General features: G+C 43.0%; 1 protein-coding gene across 4 annotated transcripts in view; it reads left to right on the top strand.

Moving 5' to 3' along the window:
* Positions 1-18,282, top strand: part of INTS9 (integrator complex subunit 9) — a 110,519-nt gene that overhangs the window by 80,689 nt on the left and 11,548 nt on the right. For 2 of the 4 annotated variants that reach the window (XM_032634452.1, XM_032634451.1), the window contains 6 exons: positions 864-1,044; positions 4,897-4,957; positions 8,562-8,733; positions 10,278-10,424; positions 11,653-11,777; positions 13,818-13,985. In XM_032634452.1, the coding sequence (XP_032490343.1) occupies positions 864-1,044; positions 4,897-4,957; positions 8,562-8,733; positions 10,278-10,424; positions 11,653-11,777; positions 13,818-13,985 (854 nt within the window). The remainder of the gene's footprint in view (positions 1-863; positions 1,045-4,896; positions 4,958-8,561; positions 8,734-10,277; positions 10,425-11,652; positions 11,778-13,817; positions 13,986-18,282) is intronic. The other 2 variants (XM_032634453.1, XM_032634454.1) reach the window with 1 other exon arrangement.

Raw genomic sequence — 18,282 nt, 5'->3', positions numbered from 1 at the left:
CAGGCTTCTTGAGCGCTGATGGCTATCTGGTCTTTTCTGTGGTTCCGTACTCTAGTAATAGCAAGTCGGCCAGTATTCCAGGCACAGCATCCAGGAGAACCTGGATGTCAGAGTTGGGAACATGTAGGAGGAGGATAAAAGTCATCAGAGACTTCAAGTTCTGTACCCAAACGCTGCTTGTTTCAATCTATGCTGGAAACTGAACAAAGAACAAACTTAAGAGATCTTTGGCCTTTTTTTAGCCAGTTATATAGCTTCTAATATGATTTTACCGTAAGTTGCAATTCCTCATTTGATAACTTATTTTAAGTATTTAAAGTATAGAGGATTTTCTTATAGCCAAAACATTAATGAAAGAAAATGCTACTAAAATGAGTCAAAGAGAAAAAACTTGGCCTGTTTCCTTATAGGTCATTCAGCAGTGGTCAGAGGCTGAAGAGAGACAAATCCAGCAGAGTTTTGAGCAGGAGCTAAAAAGAGAAGGAGCTTGGAGGGTCTGTCCTGAAGCTCATCTGCCATTGGGAACCTTGACAACCCAGACCCCTAACTGCACACCCTGTTCCCAGGCACTGAGACATTGGTTAAAAACTCAGCTGATCATCAGTCAGCCTCTGGATCCTCCCACTCCAGTGCTAGTCTTCAAAAGAAGTAAATTGTTATACATATGAAGTGAATTATAGGAACAGATGTAGGAAATGAGAGAAATGCAAATATTATTTTTAAAGTTCTGTTCTCCCTGTGTTAAACTGTTCTTTTGATACTACTTTTTTTCCCCCTCTGGCTTCAACCTTTCTTTTCTTTGTTATTTTTTTTTAATTGAAGTATAGTTGATTTACAATGTTGTGTGGCTTCAACCTTTCTAGCATTGACAGTCCGGAATGGAGGAAACGTGTTGGTCCCCTGCTACCCTTCTGGAGTGATCTATGACCTTCTGGAATGCCTGTATCAGTACATTGACTCTGCCGGCCTCTCCAGCATTCCTTTCTACTTCATCTCCCCAGTGGCTAACAGTTCACTCGAGTTTTCCCAGATTTTTGCCGAGTGGTATGTCTCTGTTCTTCCTGTGATTCAGTAATTCAAGCAGTAAGAAAAGAAAAATGTTCTTAATTTTAATTTAAAAAGAAATAGAAGTAATCCTATATTTTTCTCACATTACTATGAAACCTTCATTTTGTTGTTTTTCCCTGTCTGTGATGTGAAGATTATATTAATGAAAGCCAAATCTGTGATATTGCCAGGGTTTAGAAGAATTGTTATTAAGAAGGGAAGGAGGGAAGGTGGGAGAGCGAAGATGTAGCTTAGCCAGCACTTTGAAAATCAGTAACAAAACTATTATACACTTACCTTCTCACATGCTACCCTCTATCTATTACAAAAGCTAAAAGCTAAAAGCTAAAAAAAGTTCAAAGCCCAAGCTCATGTTGTCTAAAATTTATAATACCAAATCTGATAGGAAAAACTAGCTTATTTTTTCATTTCAATAGTATATTTGGCAAAATCAAGTTTTACTACAACAGGAAATTGTTTGATCAAATCCTAGGATGGGTAAATTATTGAACAATATGAAGTGGGTGAACCTTTTTAGGATTATTTAGATGGATATTTGAATCTAACTCGCCTGGCCAAAAAAAGTCAGGGGTAGGAAGAAATAGAGCAACTTAACTTTTACAGTGGATCCAGTAGTGCCTTAGGATGGGACTGTGACATACATATATATAGGGTGTGCTTAATCCCGTTTACTGGTGTGATAGCCTAATAGACACAGTATTCTTCTAGAAGCTTCTACTTTAAAAGGAATTTTTGGGCTTCCCTAGTGGCGCAGTGGTTGAGAGTCCGCCTGCCGATGCAGGGGACACGGGTTCGTGCCCCGGTCCGGGAAGATCCCACATGCTGCGGAGTGGCTGGGCCCGTGAGCCATGGCCGCTGGGCCTGCGCGTCCGGAGCCTGTGCTCCGCAATGGGAGAGGCCACAATAGTGAGAGGCCCGCGTACCACACAAAAAAAAAAAAAAGTAATTTGTACATCGTTCTGTACAACATACGTCATTTGTACATTATGGTGTGCACCCTCCCCTCCCCACCTTTTTAAATACAGTTTTTTTCTCTCCGTTTTAGTTGTGGTGAAGGTCCTTTTTTTCTGTTTTTAGATCCAGGCAGGCTTCTCCATCCCATGTGCATATTATTCATGTTTGTCCATAGGACTTTTCGTTGTTATTTATATTTGACTTATTGTTAGTGACTAACAATAAAAAGTCACTTTTATTGGTAGCCATTGAATTTTATCCTTTGCTTAGAGTTTTTTCTCCCCCAACACAGGAAGATAATCTTGAATAAGTGGTAGTCCACCCTAAGGATGACTTGCACATTTAATCAGCATGTTCTGAATTTCTTCATCCAGATCCTCTGTTAAAAATATTGAAAACTACAAGCTCCTGGGCAAGCCCTTGTGGGCCCCTGTGGATGGTGTCCTAGCCGGGTGTGTGCCCTTCAAGTCCACTCTTGACCCATTACATGCTTTTCTTATTGTCAAAATGTCTGATTGGGTAGAATTCAGGACTGCTAAAATAAGAGTAGGTTGTTTTTGAGTTTTTATTTTTTGATATTTGTTTTTAATATGTGTGTAATACATGTTTACTATAGAAAAAGATAACAAGTTAACAGAGAACAGTAAAAAAAACTGAACCCGTGATCCCACTGTCCAGAAATAATATCACTGTTAGAATCTGATGTATTTCTTCTTTCTGTATAGGGATCGTGCTGCATATTTAATTGTGAATCCTGCCTTTAAATTTTTTAATACTAGATTAGAGCATTATAAAATCTTTGAGACCATAATTATTGCTTGACTGCATTATTACATCATTAATCATCATTTATATGTAGTATAATTTACTTAACTATTGTCTGAAGGGGTGGACAGGCTTTTCCCAATTTTTTTCCTTTTAGTGATAAATTTTCAATTAGTATCATTCTGTGTATATATGACTACATCTTTTGCTTTGGGTTAGTTACTAAAAATAAGATTACTGGAACAAAGGGTATAAATAGCTTTTAATGTTCATTATACAAATCTAAACTGCTTTCCAGAAAAATTTTTATGTCATCTGTGAATTGTTCCTTTTTTGCCCATTTACTTATCAGAGGTGTTGTACTTTTATCTATTTATTTGAACTCTATATATGTATTGAAGATCCTAACACTTTGTTATATCTGCAGACATTGTTTCCCATTGTGATACTTTTTTTCAATTTCGTCTTTGATTTTGTGTTTTGAATAATAACTTGTTACTTTAGTAAATAATTTTAGGCACAGAAAAGTTGCAGAGATAATACAGAAACTCCCATATACCTTCCACTCATTTTCCCCCCAATGTTAACATCTTACATGGCCATGCGTTCTGTACCAAAACTAAGAAATTAACATGAGCACTCTATTATTAACTGAACTCCAGTCTTTATTCAGATTGCACCAGTTTTTTCACTAATGCTTGTTTCCTATTCCAGGGTCCAATCCAGGGTACCACATTGCATTTAGCTCTTTGATTTTTTTGACAGAAGTATTTTAGTTTTACAGCTTTATGTATTGATGCTAAGTGATGTAGCATATTATCCTTTGCAACAATCGAAATTAAACTTTTAAACTAAGAACTTTTGTCTCTCCTCCTGAGTTTGAAATAAAGACAGTACTGTTGTCTGTTTAGATATTATTAATAAGTAACCCTTCGAAAGTATCTTGTTCCCATATGTACAACTTCTTCCAAAAAGGATATAAAGTAATGTTTTTGAAATCGAGTTAAACTAAAGAAGGAAAAATTAGATAATTGTATTAATGAAATTCAGACAAAATCCAAGCCCCAGAGTTCTGAATTATTCTGCCAAAAGTAACATCTATTAGAATTGTTGAAATGCTTTAGTTCTATTTTGATAGAATTCTTAGAAGCAGGCTTTAACAAACATAATCACTACATATATTTTTTCCAACTTTTAAAAATGTCAGAGCTACAGAACACCCACGTACTTTGATTTAACAATTGTTAACCTTTTGCCACATTTGCTTTTCCAGAAATCTCCATATTTTAAATGTTATATCTGGCTAGGGAAAAACACAGACTACCTAAAACGTTCACGGTGTCTAGATTAAGATAGAGTTACTGGAGAGATTTATTATTCTCCAGTTTGAGTTACCAATTCTGCTATTAATGAAATGGTGCATGTATAAAATAGAAAAGCTATGTCTCAAAAAAAAAAAGTGTATCACTTTCTCCTCAAAATTGATCACAACTAGGGAATTCCTTGGCAGTCCAGTGATTAGGACTCTGTGCTTCCACTGCAGGCACAGGTTCGATCCCTGGTTGGGGAACTCAGATCCTGCAAGCTGCGAGGTACAGCCAAAAAAAAAAAAAAAAAAAAAAAATTTTTTTTTTTTTTTTTTTGATCACAACTAAATGCAATACGGTATCTTAGATTAGATCCTGGAACAGAAAAAGAACATTAGTGGAAAAATTGGTGAAAGCTGAGTAAAGTCTAGAGTTTAGTTAACTGTAAAGTACTAATGTTTATTTCTTAGTTTAACAAACATAGTGCGATACCAGCTAAAAGGTACATGGGAACTCTGTACTGTCTTTGCAACTTTTCTGTAAATCTAAAAGTACTTCAAAATAAGAAGCTTATTTTTAAAGAAAAAAATGTATTGAGGAATTTCAAAGGTTAAAACTGTGCTCACAAGTGACTTATGTCCTGATTACACTATAAATGCTGGTGTTTTAGTCACAGTGAGATACACTGACGGGAAAATTTCAAATAAACTTCGGTATTAAGTATTTGCGCTGCTACCACTAGGTGGCAACAGATGCCACTGTACGCCCTTGCCTAACCTGATTTGTTTTTCCTCCTCAAAAGGCTTTGTCACAACAAACAGACTAAGGTGTATCTCCCAGAACCGCCTTTTCCTCACGCAGAGGTAAGAAAATGGAATCACTGGGTCAGAGCAAGAATAAAATGTAGATAAATAGATATGGGTGGATATAGCAGGTCATTAGCTTTTAAAAATCCGAAGATAATTTGATATAGCCCTTTGTTTCCCTTGTAAGATGGCAGTGAAGTACTCTGACTCAAGATTCGTTACTTTCTCTTCTTCTTAACACGTTATATTACCAGTATGTTATTCAGTTAATAGCCTACCTCTGTTTCATTGACCGAGTGAGGAATTTTATTCTACTTTTTTGCATAAATGATTTACTTATTGCCAAAGTCTTCTTTTTGTTTGGTTATGTCTGTCATTGGTATAAATTTTTAATGATGAAAATAAGAACATTTCAGTTTAGAAAACAGAAAAATTCCCCCTTCCTCACAGAACCAGTGAGTGATTTTATATGGCTGTGTGTGCCCAATTTTGTTTCTACTGCTTTTTTTTTCACCCAGTGCCGGGTGTATCATGGACATTTATCTGTGCGCCTCACTGTTATTATTGCTACCTAATATTCCGTAGCATATCATGTGAACATACTATAGTGTACTTAACCATTCCCTTCCTATTGGACAATAGCGTTACTCCCAGTTTTTTGTTATGTTTTTTGAAAAGGATGTGTAAATTGGTATAACCACTTTAGGAAACTGACAGTAAAGTTGAACCTAGGACTGTGACATCCTCTGTGCCTCAGCTGTTTCATTCCCAAAGTCTGTACTGAACAGAAATGCAGGTGTGTCACCCAGAGATCTGCACAGAAATCTTCATAGCCCTCTTGGTAATAGTGCTGAAATGTACCCAAATGTACGTCAACGGGTGAATGAATTTTGTGGTATATTCACACCTTACATCAAAGAGGATGAAGGGACTCCGATTATATGCAACAATGTAGATAAATTTCACAAACATAATGTTAGTGAATGAAGCCAGATATAAAAGAGTAGATATGGTGTGATTTTATTTATATAAAAGTTCAAACACACAGAAAACTCATTTGTGGTATTAAAAGCCAGGAGAATGGTTATCCTGGAGGTAGCAGTGGGGTCAGGAAGGGGACAAAGGGGGATTTCTGAGGAGCTGGTAATGCTGTTTATTGATGTGCATATGGGAACGTGGAAGTTTTCAGTTTGTAAAAATTCCATCAAGTTAGGGATGTCTGTGCGGGTACTTATGCATAGGGATTTTGTTGACTTATTTGCTATGCAGTTAACTATTCGGCTCAAGAAAATTGCAGCAGTTGTCCTGCTGATTATTTTAAATCTGACTACTGTTTTCCTACTCCAAAGGACAGGTCTTTCATGAACCAGAATGTCAAGTGGAAGGTTTTGAGGAAGTTATTTGCAGTCCTCATACTCTCTTACAGCAGCCAAGATTTTTGCAAGCTCTGTCATTACTACAGTGAAATTCAGGCTAGATATCTCGTGTCAGAAATTTAAGTATAGCAAAACATTTAAGTGTAGCAAAACACTGAAAGTCTATTTGCCTCTTCCCTAATAACAATTAGCCTTTCTTCAGAACGTGTTCTCTAAGGGTGTTACCGTGTTCTTACCCACAAGTATGTCATGGATGACCTTTGTCCCATTTACAGTTAAGAATGTGAAAAGACCATAGGTACATGATCAGGATTCCTGAAATGCACTTGTCAATATTAGGGCGTGATGGAGTTGATAATCGGTATTATGTGACCAGTGCCCATGAGAAAATACAGTTCTGCCCTTAGTACTGATTTAAAAAATTGCTTTACAGAAGCAATTATACCCCAATAAAGATGTTTAAAAAAATAAAAAAAAAAATTAAAAAAATTAAAAAATAAAAATACAGATATAGACTAACAGATTTTACAAGGATGGATAAACTTGGCCTGATAATTGAGGCTGGTTGGCTGAGGAACTGGCCCCTGTTTGGAAGTATACTCATGAAACTATTAGGACAAACTTGGTGAGCATAGCATAAATAAAATAGACCTCAGTATTCTGAATGGGGCATTTCCATGGTGAAGTGATAAATCCTCTTCTACATTTAGAAATATACACTTGTACTATGCCCTTTGTTTTAGGCTATAAGAGACAAGCAAGGAACTCTCCTTTTTCATGTATGATGATCATCCTCCATCTTAATAAATTCTAAAGAATGACTTGAAAAAAAAAAAAAAAAAAAATTGCTTTACAGAATTCCTACCCTACAGCTTCATTGCCTATACAGTTTGCACCTTAAATCAGCACAAAGGTAATTCTGGATGGTCAAAAAGGTAGTAAGTCCACTGAAAAAGTAGATCTGATTGGCAAAAAAAAAAAAAATCTCAGTTTGCCTTAAAAAGTGACTTAATTTATGTGCAAAGACATGCTGCTCTTCTTAGAATCCCGTTCATCTCCTTGACATCTATGGATACAGTAGAACTAGTCATTTAGTCAGCCATTCACCTGTTTAACTGGGGCAAGTAATGATTTTGGCCAGATGGGTTATACAAAGAATGTCAGTTTTATTTGTATATAACTTGGAAGGGAAGTGGGAATGCAGTGATTGTTGCATCTTTACTATTCATATCCCATCCAAGCATGTGACACCTAATTAAGATCTCCAGGGTAGTCTTGCTAATGAAAGCAGTCTCTCTGAATTAAAGATTAAATCTTCAAGATGAAGAGAGTCAGCTTCCATTTGTGGGCGGCCCCATTCTGGCCACATCCTCACCGTTGGGGTGACTACAGTGGGCTTGGAGTTGTTGGCTGGGCTCCCTTCTTAGGCATTATGGGTGGCTACAGGATTGAGCTGGGTCACAGACCAATTCTTTACCCATCAGACAGCATCTCAGGGCACTACTAGTTGATATTTAGGGTCTCTGAAGTATGGGTGTTTGCCATCTTTTTGTTGCTAGAGTGGGGCAGTGGGGGCAGGGCTGAGGCAGCAGGAAGAACTTCTGAGCAGTGCCACAAGATGCCATCTGTGGTTGTAACTGTATATGGCGTTGCCTTGGGTCGGGCCTGGCGTTAGGAGAGTAGTTCCCAGTGTTGTGCTAGAAGGAAGACCTTTTTGGTTCAAAACATTCACTTTTGAGACAGGTTTGAGACTGTGCGTGGCCTACTTCTTACTATAGCTCTCTGTCGCGAGGACATCACATCTCCCACATTGCTGAAAGCCAGTTTGTTCTTGTGTTTATTAAGTCCCCTGCCCCTCGCCACAGTAACTTAACACAGCTGTACCGTCTCAAGAGGCAGTCCTGTGCTGGTAAACAATTTTTCCTGTGTGAAGTGTTTATTGTTGACAGAACTCGCTGATGCACAGAGTTTGGGAAACTTGTACTTCAAACAGTAACTAATATTGGGGACTTCGGGGCCTGGAGCTTGGAGTGTCAGGAAGCTATAAAGGAAGGGTTAGACAGAATCAGGCCATGACAACCTGAAAAGAAGTTTCCATTAAGTTTGGTAATTTTACCGAAAGGTCCCATCTTTTGAGCAAGTCATATTGTAGATAAAAAATTTGGATCTTTGGCTAATATTAATAGCATTATCTTGTATTTTTAATTTGTTCACTGTCCCATGCTGTGATTCTTCCTTCCTGGGTAGGCTAACATCTCTTCGTGTGCTTTTGATACGTATTCTAGCTCATTCAGACCAACAAGCTGAAGCACTACCCCAGCATCCATGGAGACTTCAGCAACGACTTCAGACAGCCGTGTGTGGTTTTCACTGGACACCCTTCCCTCCGATTTGGGGACGTGGTCCATTTCATGGAGCTCTGGGGAAAATCTAGTCTCAACACTGTCATATTCACAGGTAAATAAACCAACAAAACAAAAACCTGCCCTTCCCACTGTGACCATCCCTGCATAACCTGGTAGGATATACCTACCAGGTAGAGACGCTGGGAAGAATTTGACAGTAAGTTATAAGGTATAAATATGATCCCTATTCTGTTGTAAATACCAAAGGATAAAGCAACTGGAAGGGAAAGGGTAAGAACAAAGCAAAATGTCCTGTTAGATCACTGTGCACTGGACAGAGCTTTCATATCTGTTTTTGTAGATTTTCACCGAGACAGATTTCTGGTCTAGAACTACTTTGGATAGAATTTTGTAAGCTGTTCAAGAACGGCAGGAATTCTAATAATCATTTTAATAATAATTCTAATAATCAGTATTGCTTTACTTGCTTTAGGACTTACTTACGGAGATGGATCTTTCTCCTTTGGTTATAGTTTACTCTGGCTTGCCGTTTTTCTTGTGGAGACCAACCCCTCAGAATAAAACTAATCCTTAAATGAGGGCAAGTTAGGGGTTTTACTTAATCACTATCTTATTTTATCAATTCATGGTCTTCAGACAGCCTTAGGATTTGAAAATCTCAGGGCAATGAAGTAAAAACACCTTGATCTGAAATCTGGTCCGAGTTACTGTAACCTCAGCTGGGTTACTCACTGCTCTGAGCCTCACTTTCCTCTGTAAAATGGGGTTGTTGGTCGCTCATCCTCAGGCAGCTCTGTGCATTTAGTGAAATGTTATAAGAAAGCACTCCTTATAGTGCCTGGCACAAAAGCCTGTTGAGAAAGTACCAGTAGCCTTCTTAGAGTTCTCTAATTACCTTTAAGACATGAGCCATGAAGGAGAGTCTAGTTATGCCCAAAGCTTTGGGGTCAGGGATGCTTGGGCCCTTCCCTGTGCTCAGCCTGTTGTGAGGACCAACCAGAGGCCACCAGGAACGCACCAGTAATGGAACAAAGTTGGGGTACTGACTCCTTGCAGTGAGGGGGTACCGCCATTGGGAGGCAGGAGGCATCGCCGGGCACGTTCAGAAGAACTTACAGGCCTTGGCTTAGGTGATTTTGGAGGTGGGTTCATTGTTCTGGCTTGGGTGCCATCAGGAAGCAGTAGTTCTCTGGCTGGGTATCTTAGTGATTCTTGTCTAGAAGGCGAGAAGAATGGAGCCAGGAGAGGGCAGTGTTTGCTTGTTTGGTGGTTCAGACATGCTGTGGTCTTATGTTCAGGCATGATTAGGAAGGGTCTTATTTTTGTCTTGATCCATCGTGGTCACTGCGTGGCCTTTTCTCATGTCAGCGTCATATGAGGTGGTTTATGTCCAGTAAGCGGGTGCCACCGTGGCCTGGCCGTGAGTGCCGGGGGCGCTCAGAAGAGCAGCCATCGGGCGCTGCTGTTCTCCCTCGCAGACCCCCTTTCAGCCACAGGCAGAGGAAGTCAGGCCCTAAGACGTTGATTCACACTACCCAGAGCCTCACCATTGCCAAGTTCTGCTAAGCAGGAAGTCATCCAGAGAACACTGTCTGTAGTAGGACTGAGGGGGTCTCTCCTGTTCTTTCTGAGGAGATGTTGGCTCTGATGTGACAGTGGGTACAGTATTACAGAGACACAGAAGAGACACATGGCTATACTCCAAACGTCCCTCCAGCCAGCTAAGAAGAAAGCAAGGGCTACGTGATTGTCCATGGCATTCATTACCAGACATTCATCTGGGTAAGGAGTATACATTTAAACTGGTGTGTTCACTTCCAGAGCACAAGTTGTGTCGTTGACAATGTCTGCGAGGTTTTGGGCCTCCTTATCTGGTTGTATTATGACTGTGGGAGTTGTAGCTCACACAGTATCCGTACAAAGAGAGGCGCTTCTCCCCTGGGCAGCCGTGCTGGCCTCATTTGGGTGGTCTCTGGGTTCTTCCTGGGTAGACAGGATCCACTGCAGGGGAGGTCATTTAAAAAATCTGGAAGTTCTGTGAGTTGCCCTGAGGTCACCGAGTAAGTTCCTGGGAGCGGTGTGTGGAAAGCTGGGGCCGTAGGAAGTGGCGTCCTCGCAGGGCACAGACTGTGTCAGGAACCTGTGTGTCGTTTTTCACACCAGGAGTGAGCCACTGCTTTTGGCCCGAGGTGGGCAGCTTCCTCCAGCGGAGCAAACAATCCCCGCCAGGCTGGCCGTGGTGAGCGGCTCTGCAGAGAACAAGCCAGCCAGCGTGGCCAGCACGGTTCCCAGGCGCTGCACTGGCTCTGCTGATGGGGCCTTGCAGCCTCAGCACAAGCATTTTGTTGACATGGGGTCAGGATCCTTCTTTTTTTTTCTTCTGCGTGCATCCTGTCAAGTAGGAGGCACATGGTCTGTCTCCTACCTGGGGGTGACCTTTGAGTGCTCCGTTCGAGTGGCTTGTGCCGGATTTCTCCACCGTGAAGTCACCGCTCTGTGTCAATCAGTATCTTGTGGGGGACACTTCGAGCCTATGTACTTATCCTGGTCTTCCCCATGTGTTTATCTAATTTTTTTTAGCATCTATTGATTCTGGTCCAAATAAATTATTACTGTGATGGTTGCCAAATGATGAATTTTTTTTTCAATTTCGTCGCTTCTTTTACATTTATTAGTTGGCATTTTGTTGTAAAGAAGAGCTTTCCTTTCTCACCCATTTACTTATTTATCCCCTCATTTGTCTCATCTCTCTCTCTCCATCTGTGTTGAAAACCTGGCGCTCACGCCGTCCCTCCAATATATCCATCCTGCAGTGTTCAGTCCAGCCTCCCCGTCTCCTTATTTGTAAATCACTCCTCTCTCCCGTGATGGGGAATCTGGCTCCTGTAATCTTCAGTGCCTTTCCTGTCATGCTGCCCGTCTGCTGGGCCTCGACCATGCCAGCTGCTTCCTCACTGGGCCGTTCCTCTGTTGCCTGCATTTTAAATTTTCTTTCTTGTGCTCCCCTTAGAACCCGACTTCTCATACCTGGAAGCACTGGCTCCCTACCAGCCCTTGGCCATGAAATGCATATACTGCCCCATTGATACGAGACTGAATTTCATCCAAGTGTCAAAGCTGCTCAAAGAAGTGCAGGTAATGGGGAAACTGTGCTGGCGGCTCCCGCGGTCCTGGCATCTCTGTGCGGATTGTGTCTGTGGTGTGAGGGCCAGGATGGCGAGCTGCACTGCTTGTCTTCCTCACCCGTTCTCGGTCTGCGGAGTGCTCAGCCCGGTACCCTCCAGACTCCAAACCGGTGGGCTTTACACCCTGAAAGAAGTTTCTCCTCTAAAGAAATCAAAAGTGGGAGGAAAAGAAAGTGTCAACAGTGTCTCATTTTTGATGAGGACCATTTGTGTCCAGTTAAAAGCAAATTACCCCCTCCCACCACCAAAAAAAATCATTCTAGAAACATACTCGTCAAACTGAAAGACAGCTGAACTGAAACATATATTGGGCCCTTGTTGCACACGTGGGTTAGTACCACAGTGTTATGCTTTCGTTAGCGGATTGTTTTGGTTTGGTGGTTGTCGCTTTTTTGTTTGTTTGTTTGTTTGTTTCATTTTGCATTTTCTGCCTTAGAGAAAGGGAGGGAGTAGTTGGGGTAAAGCTTAGGCGAGAGGAGCACTGTTGGTCCAGAAGGAGAACGGGGAGGAAAAACTCACCGCCCTGGGTCACTTATCATTCGGGTGGCCCGTGTTTCGGGGTTGGAGGGGTGATGGCAGTTGGTGAGGGAAACAGCTCAGAACAGGCGAGAGGAAGGGTTCTGATGTCCCATCACCTCGGTGTGCCTGGGACCTTACGTGAGCGCTGGGGTGCCCTGGACCCTAGTCGCTGAGCGAGGTGTGGTTGGCTCCCTACATTTCTCGGCCTGAGCTGGGAGATCACTTTCCTCCTCTTCACAGAACCCCTGACCTCAGGAGGAGAGGCACTAACAGGAAACTCTAAGGAAGGGTAGCAGGAAACAGAGAAAGCTGGAGGCCTCCGGAGCACAGGGGTAACAGCTGACGGTGACCCCAAGCTTGCTGGGCCTTTCTCTAGACATGGTTGGAACAGTTAAGCCACTTCCGATTTCCATGAGCGATCTGATACACCACTGTGTGCCTGTCAACTTGCTGGAAGAAACAGTTAAGAGCCTGTTGTTTTCACTCCTGAGTAATGTCACCCTCTATCCCTGAACCACGGCGGACTCCACAGCTCCCTCGGTGGTGTGTGAATAAGGGAAACAGGAGGCCGCCTGGTCTCCACTGCAGGGGAGGAGAACCTGGGGAGAGTCCTCAGGCAGTGACTGTGGAGTCGACTGGCTTTGAGACAGTTATAAGATGCTAACCAGGCAGGAAGGAGGGTGAAAGGCGGTCTGAAGAGGAGGAGGGGTGTCAGTCCTAAAGGACAAGTGCGGTTTGAAACGCAACCCGTCAGGTCTGTTGGAAGCCTTGTTCTTCCGGGAACTTGAGGCTCGGTCCAGACTCTTCAGTAAACGCAGTGACAATGCCTTGACTCTCTGGGTGCCACGTTCAGTTGGCAGTTGGGTGGTATTTGGCCAAAGTAAACATTGGCTTACTAATTGATTTTCTCTCAAGATAATAAAAAGAGACATTTGTTTAAAAAAATTAAAAAATTCTATCTGATTCAGTGTGTCCTACACAACTGAGGATAAGGCCTCACCATTGCCCACTGCGTAGTACCAGTAGACCTGCAGATCCAGACCAGAAATCCAAACTAGCACAAAAAGTCACAGTTTTTGCTAATCAGCCAGTAGTGGTACCAAGTCGATGATGGGAAGTGACGAGAAGACTGCCCTCAAGGGGCTCAGAAGTCATTTGAGGGTAGACCCATGGCTGTCACCATCAAAGTGACTTAAATATAATGAAAAAATAAATGCAAACCAGGACAGTAAATCCCTTGCTCATCAACATGGCCGGCAGATCAGGGCTTTTCCCTGAAATTTTTGTTCTTCTTTCTCCCCACTTCGCTGGTTACTTGGGTTTGACAGGATGAGAATTCGAAACGGCCAAGTGGTGAGCCTGAGCACTGCAAAGGGAGGCTTAGCTCAGGACGCGGCCCCTCCTGCCTCACAGCCTCCTCTTGTTTCCTCCTTCTTCTCCCCCACCTGCCCCTGTCGTGCTGGTTCCTCAGCCCCTCCACGTGGTCTGTCCTGAGCAGTACACCCAGCCGCCCCCAGCGCAGTCCCACCGGATAGACCTGATGATTGACTGCCAGCCACCCGCCATGTCCTATCGGCGCGCCGAGGTCCTCGCCCTGCCCTTCAAGCGTCGGTATGAGAAGATAGAAATCATGCCAGAGGTGAGCTGTGCTACTTCCCAGGGTCACAACCGGGTTTTCCACTTGAGTCTGCGGAAGACCGTCCCAGCAGTGGCTTTCTTTGGGGTTTGTATCACACGTGGATGAACCAAAGCACATCGACCCTTAAGCAAGTAACTGGGAAGAGAGGTGGGATTTTCAGAACCTCCTCATTTTTCCAGTAATGAAGTAACAGCTGTCAACATCAGGCCTGCTGGAGCACTGCTTATATTAAAGCTTAATGTGTGTGGGAGGCCAGGGCGCAGGCCATAGCGTGGAGAACAGGTAAGCCAGTGTCAGCTCTGTCCCTAACCACCTGAGGGTGTGGGTTTCCTCGTCCCTCCTGGACCCCATTTATGAGGGCCAACTTTCACCAAGTTCAGAGATAGATGGAGGAGATGAGAGTAACCAAAAAGTAAGGAATGTAAACTTTGATTACTGTTTGCATGCATTTTAGTATAACTTAAAGATTTTATTCTACTGAAGTCTAATATTTTTTAGTTCTATGATATCTGAGCTTGTTTTAATAGGGAAAAAATGTAAAAAGCATGTCGTGCATGTGGGACAGCTGAGGTGGGTTGCGCCTGAGTGACAGGTGTGGGGAGGGGCAGTGGGAAGCGTGTGGCCCAGCTGCCACAGTGACGGTGTGCCGAGCTCTGAGGACGCTGCTTTTGGCTTGCTGTTGCCGTCGGAGACGCTTGAACATGTTTTTAGCAAACAGGAAAAAGAAGTAGGAAAACTTAAAAGCAGTGTCCCCCGATTCTCTCTGGAGCTCAGAAGAGTAGCCAGATCTTGGACTTTGAAGGCTAAGGCCCTGAATGTTGCCCATTTCCAACACCCTAACAAAGGCTGGTGGTGGAACAAGGCCAGGTGCCATCAATGGGGACCCAGTGTCCAGTACATTCAGTCCTTTCCACAGTTAACCTGAGTTGTTCTTTTTTAAATTAAGAACAATAGACAGGGGCTTCCCTGGTGGCACAGTGGTTAAGAATCCGCCTGCCAATGCAGGGGACATGGGTTTGAGCCCTGGTCCAGGAAGATCCTGCATGCCACGGAGCAGCTAAGCCCATGGGCCACAACTGCTGAGCCTGCGTGCCACAACTACTGAAGCCCACACGCCTAGAGCCCATGCTCTACAACAAGAGAAGCCACCACAATGAGAAGCCCGCGCACCGCAACAAAGAGTAGCCCCCACTCGCTGCAACTAGAGAAAGCCCACGCACAGCAACGAAGACCCAGTGCAGCCAACAATAAATAAATAAATTTATTTTTTAAAAAATAGAGCAATAGACAAAGGAGATCCAAACAGATTTCCGTAACTAATTTAGAGAAAATTGATTCAGCAAGATAAAACTAGCAAGACTTGTTTGCTAGATAAAACTAGCAAGTGGTCGTGTTTTTCACTAAGACACATAGAAGTAAATGATCGTTCACATTTCACATCCATTTTCATTTCACTCTTGGTTCCTGGGGAGGGAGCTGTCACAGCACGTGTCCCCTCAGCAAACAGCATGTGGCCGGATTGAGGGGGCAGAAGAGCTGCCTGTGAGCCCAGGCTGGAGAGATGAAGTGGGGAAAGTTATAAAGGTGATTTTTTTAAAGGGGCAGTTTATTGCTTATTGGTAAGCAGTAAACCGGTGGAGAGATATGTATGGTTCCTCAGGTTGACTGCTTTGAGTGTCATTGGGATGTTTGTGGTCTGCTAGTTCTTTAAAAGGAAAATAGCCATTTTTCGTTGGAGCTTGTGAGAGCAGCTGCGCACACCCTGGTATCTCGGCTCAGCAGCTGACTTGCATTTCTCTCTGATAACAGCTCCTTCACAAGAGAGGTGGCCAGGGCTACCTGTGTCAGGAGTTTCCTCACGACCTTAGTACACCTGACAGTGAGCAGGGAACTGGCCTCTCCTCTGCTCTTCCCTTTGAGGCCATGTCCTACTGAGACCCAAGAGAATGAAGAAAGTTCTTTCAGCTCTGAATTCCAGGTTATCCTTTCTCTATATTTCATTGGCCCGGCCCTTTGGCTCCCCCGTTTAATTGTAATGCAAATAATATGTTTATTGAGGTGTTACTATGGGCCAGGATCTGTACTCAGCACTTTCCATGGAGTGTCTCACCCATCTTATGAGATAGGTACACTTACTCAATTAGACCTGGTCTTTTCCATCCCTGAGGAAACCTAGGTGATCACCAGTATGTGCCCTGTGTGCCCCAAAGGTCATTCCTAACATATGTCACGGATTTTGTCCTGTAAGTGAGAGTAGAGCCCCCTGTTGATCTGTGCCGCTGCGGCGATGGGGCACCCAGCCCACGGCCTTCCTGTGGGAATCGCAGTGCGGGGCTCCGTGTAATCCGTCACCAGCCGCAGCAGCAGCACTGGGGACTCGTTAGAAGTGCAGGTTCTCCAGCCCCACCTCAGACCTGCTGAATCGACACTCCAGGGTGAGGCCCAGCAGTCTGGGTTTCAGCCAGCCCTTCCCCGGGAGCCAGTGCTTGCTAAAATTTGAGGACCACTGGTGTAAGAGACCTATTTCATATATGCCAGTTTTCAATACAAAAGGCAAAAAGAAGGGAGAATGTTGAGTTTTTAAAGACAAAAACAAAATTACTATCCATCTACAAAGAAACAGTCTTACTAATAAGCTTCTGGCATTTCCCATGCCCAAGTTTATCCTCACCGTGATTAAACAGTCCACATTAAGTTTGTCTGTTCCCATTTTAAATTACCAAAATAAAAGATAAATCTACCTCTTTTATGCCTTCTGACACTGAGCCAGAGAAGGAAGGGATTGGCTTTGGGGAGTGCACAGCACGCTGTTCTATCTTTCGTGAAGCTCCTCCCTCAAGTCCAGTGGGAGTAGACCAGCAGCCTTGACCCTGAGACCTGTCCCACGCCCACCTGTTTGTCACTGCTGGTCTCTGGGGGATCACCTCCGTCTTCCTGCAGGTTGGCCAGGGCTCTTTTTGACCAGCTGTCCTCCTGAAGCCTCCTGCTAGAACACTGAAATAATTGCTCTTGGCTTTAGACTTCCAGTTGCCTAACCCATCAGGTTAATATTGCCTGTGTTGGAATTTTTTGTTTCATTTTAGTAGTTTGGTGTTGATGATGGATTTTTTTTTCTTTTTCTTTTTTGATTGGGAGGGAGAGATGAAAGCAAGTTCCCGTCCAAAAAGGGGCCAGGTTTTTGTTTTGTGGTTTGTAGCAAAGAATTGGCACTAACCATCCCCACTTCTAGTTATTTTGGTTGTTTAATATGTTTTTATGATTGTGCTTTTCATTTCCTCTGCATTTTGCTCATCTCAAAGTGAAAGGCTCTGACCCAGTGTCTTTGCGTTATTTTTGTCTGGTATTTACCTTCTGGCCAAGGTCTGTCTTACAGTGGCTGGGCTTGAAGGCTTAGGGTTAGATTACAGTACTCTAAGCCAGCAGTCCTCAAACTTTTTGGTCTCAAGACTTCTTAAAAATTAGAACCCCAGAGAGCTTTTGTGTATGTGGGTTATATCTATTGATATTTGCTATAATAGAAGTTAAAACTAAGATATTTTAAAAATATTTAATTCTTAAATGAATAATTAATGAATTATTAAATAAAAAATAATATAAATCCATTAGACGTTAACATCACTAAAAGATTTTTTTTAAATTTTCATTTATTTTTGGCTGCGTTGGGTCTTCGTTGCTGCACACAGGCTTTCTCTATAATGGCGGAGAGGGGGGGACTACTCTTCGTTGCGGTGCACGGGCTTCTCATTACGTGGGCTTCTCTTTGTTGTGAAGCACGGGCTCTAGATGCATGGGCTTCAGTAGTTGCAGCACGCAGGCTCAGTAGTTGTGGCTCGTGGGCTTAGTTGCTCTACGGCATGTGGGATCTTCCCAGATCAGGGACCAAACCCGTGTCCCCTGCATTGGCAGGCGAATTCCTAACTACTGAGCTGCCAGGGAAGCCCCTAAAAGGTCTTTTTTGGAAAATGTTTCAAAAAAAAAAGATAGAAGAAGGGCACTGTTTTATGTTTGCAAATCTCTTTAACGTCTGGATTCTCCTGTCCCCTTTTGCTTTCAGTCTGTTGTGATATACAAGTCATGTAGCCTCTAGAAAATTCTAGTGAACCCTTGTGAGAGAATGAGAGTGAAAAGGCAAAACATCTTATTATTAATGACAGTCATATTGACCTCGATGCTACAAAAGAGCCTCAGGAGCCGCAGGGGTCTCTGCCACCACACCTGAGAACCAGCGCTCTGGATGGTCTTCTTTTGTCTTTAAGGCCCCTCAGGCTTCTCAAACTTTTATGTTTATGACTCCGTT

The sequence above is a fragment of the Phocoena sinus genome, chromosome 6 (assembly GCF_008692025.1).
Source record: "Phocoena sinus isolate mPhoSin1 chromosome 6, mPhoSin1.pri, whole genome shotgun sequence".
Lineage (NCBI taxonomy): Eukaryota > Metazoa > Chordata > Mammalia > Artiodactyla > Phocoenidae > Phocoena > Phocoena sinus.
This window is presented reverse-complemented; position numbering and strand designations above follow the sequence as displayed.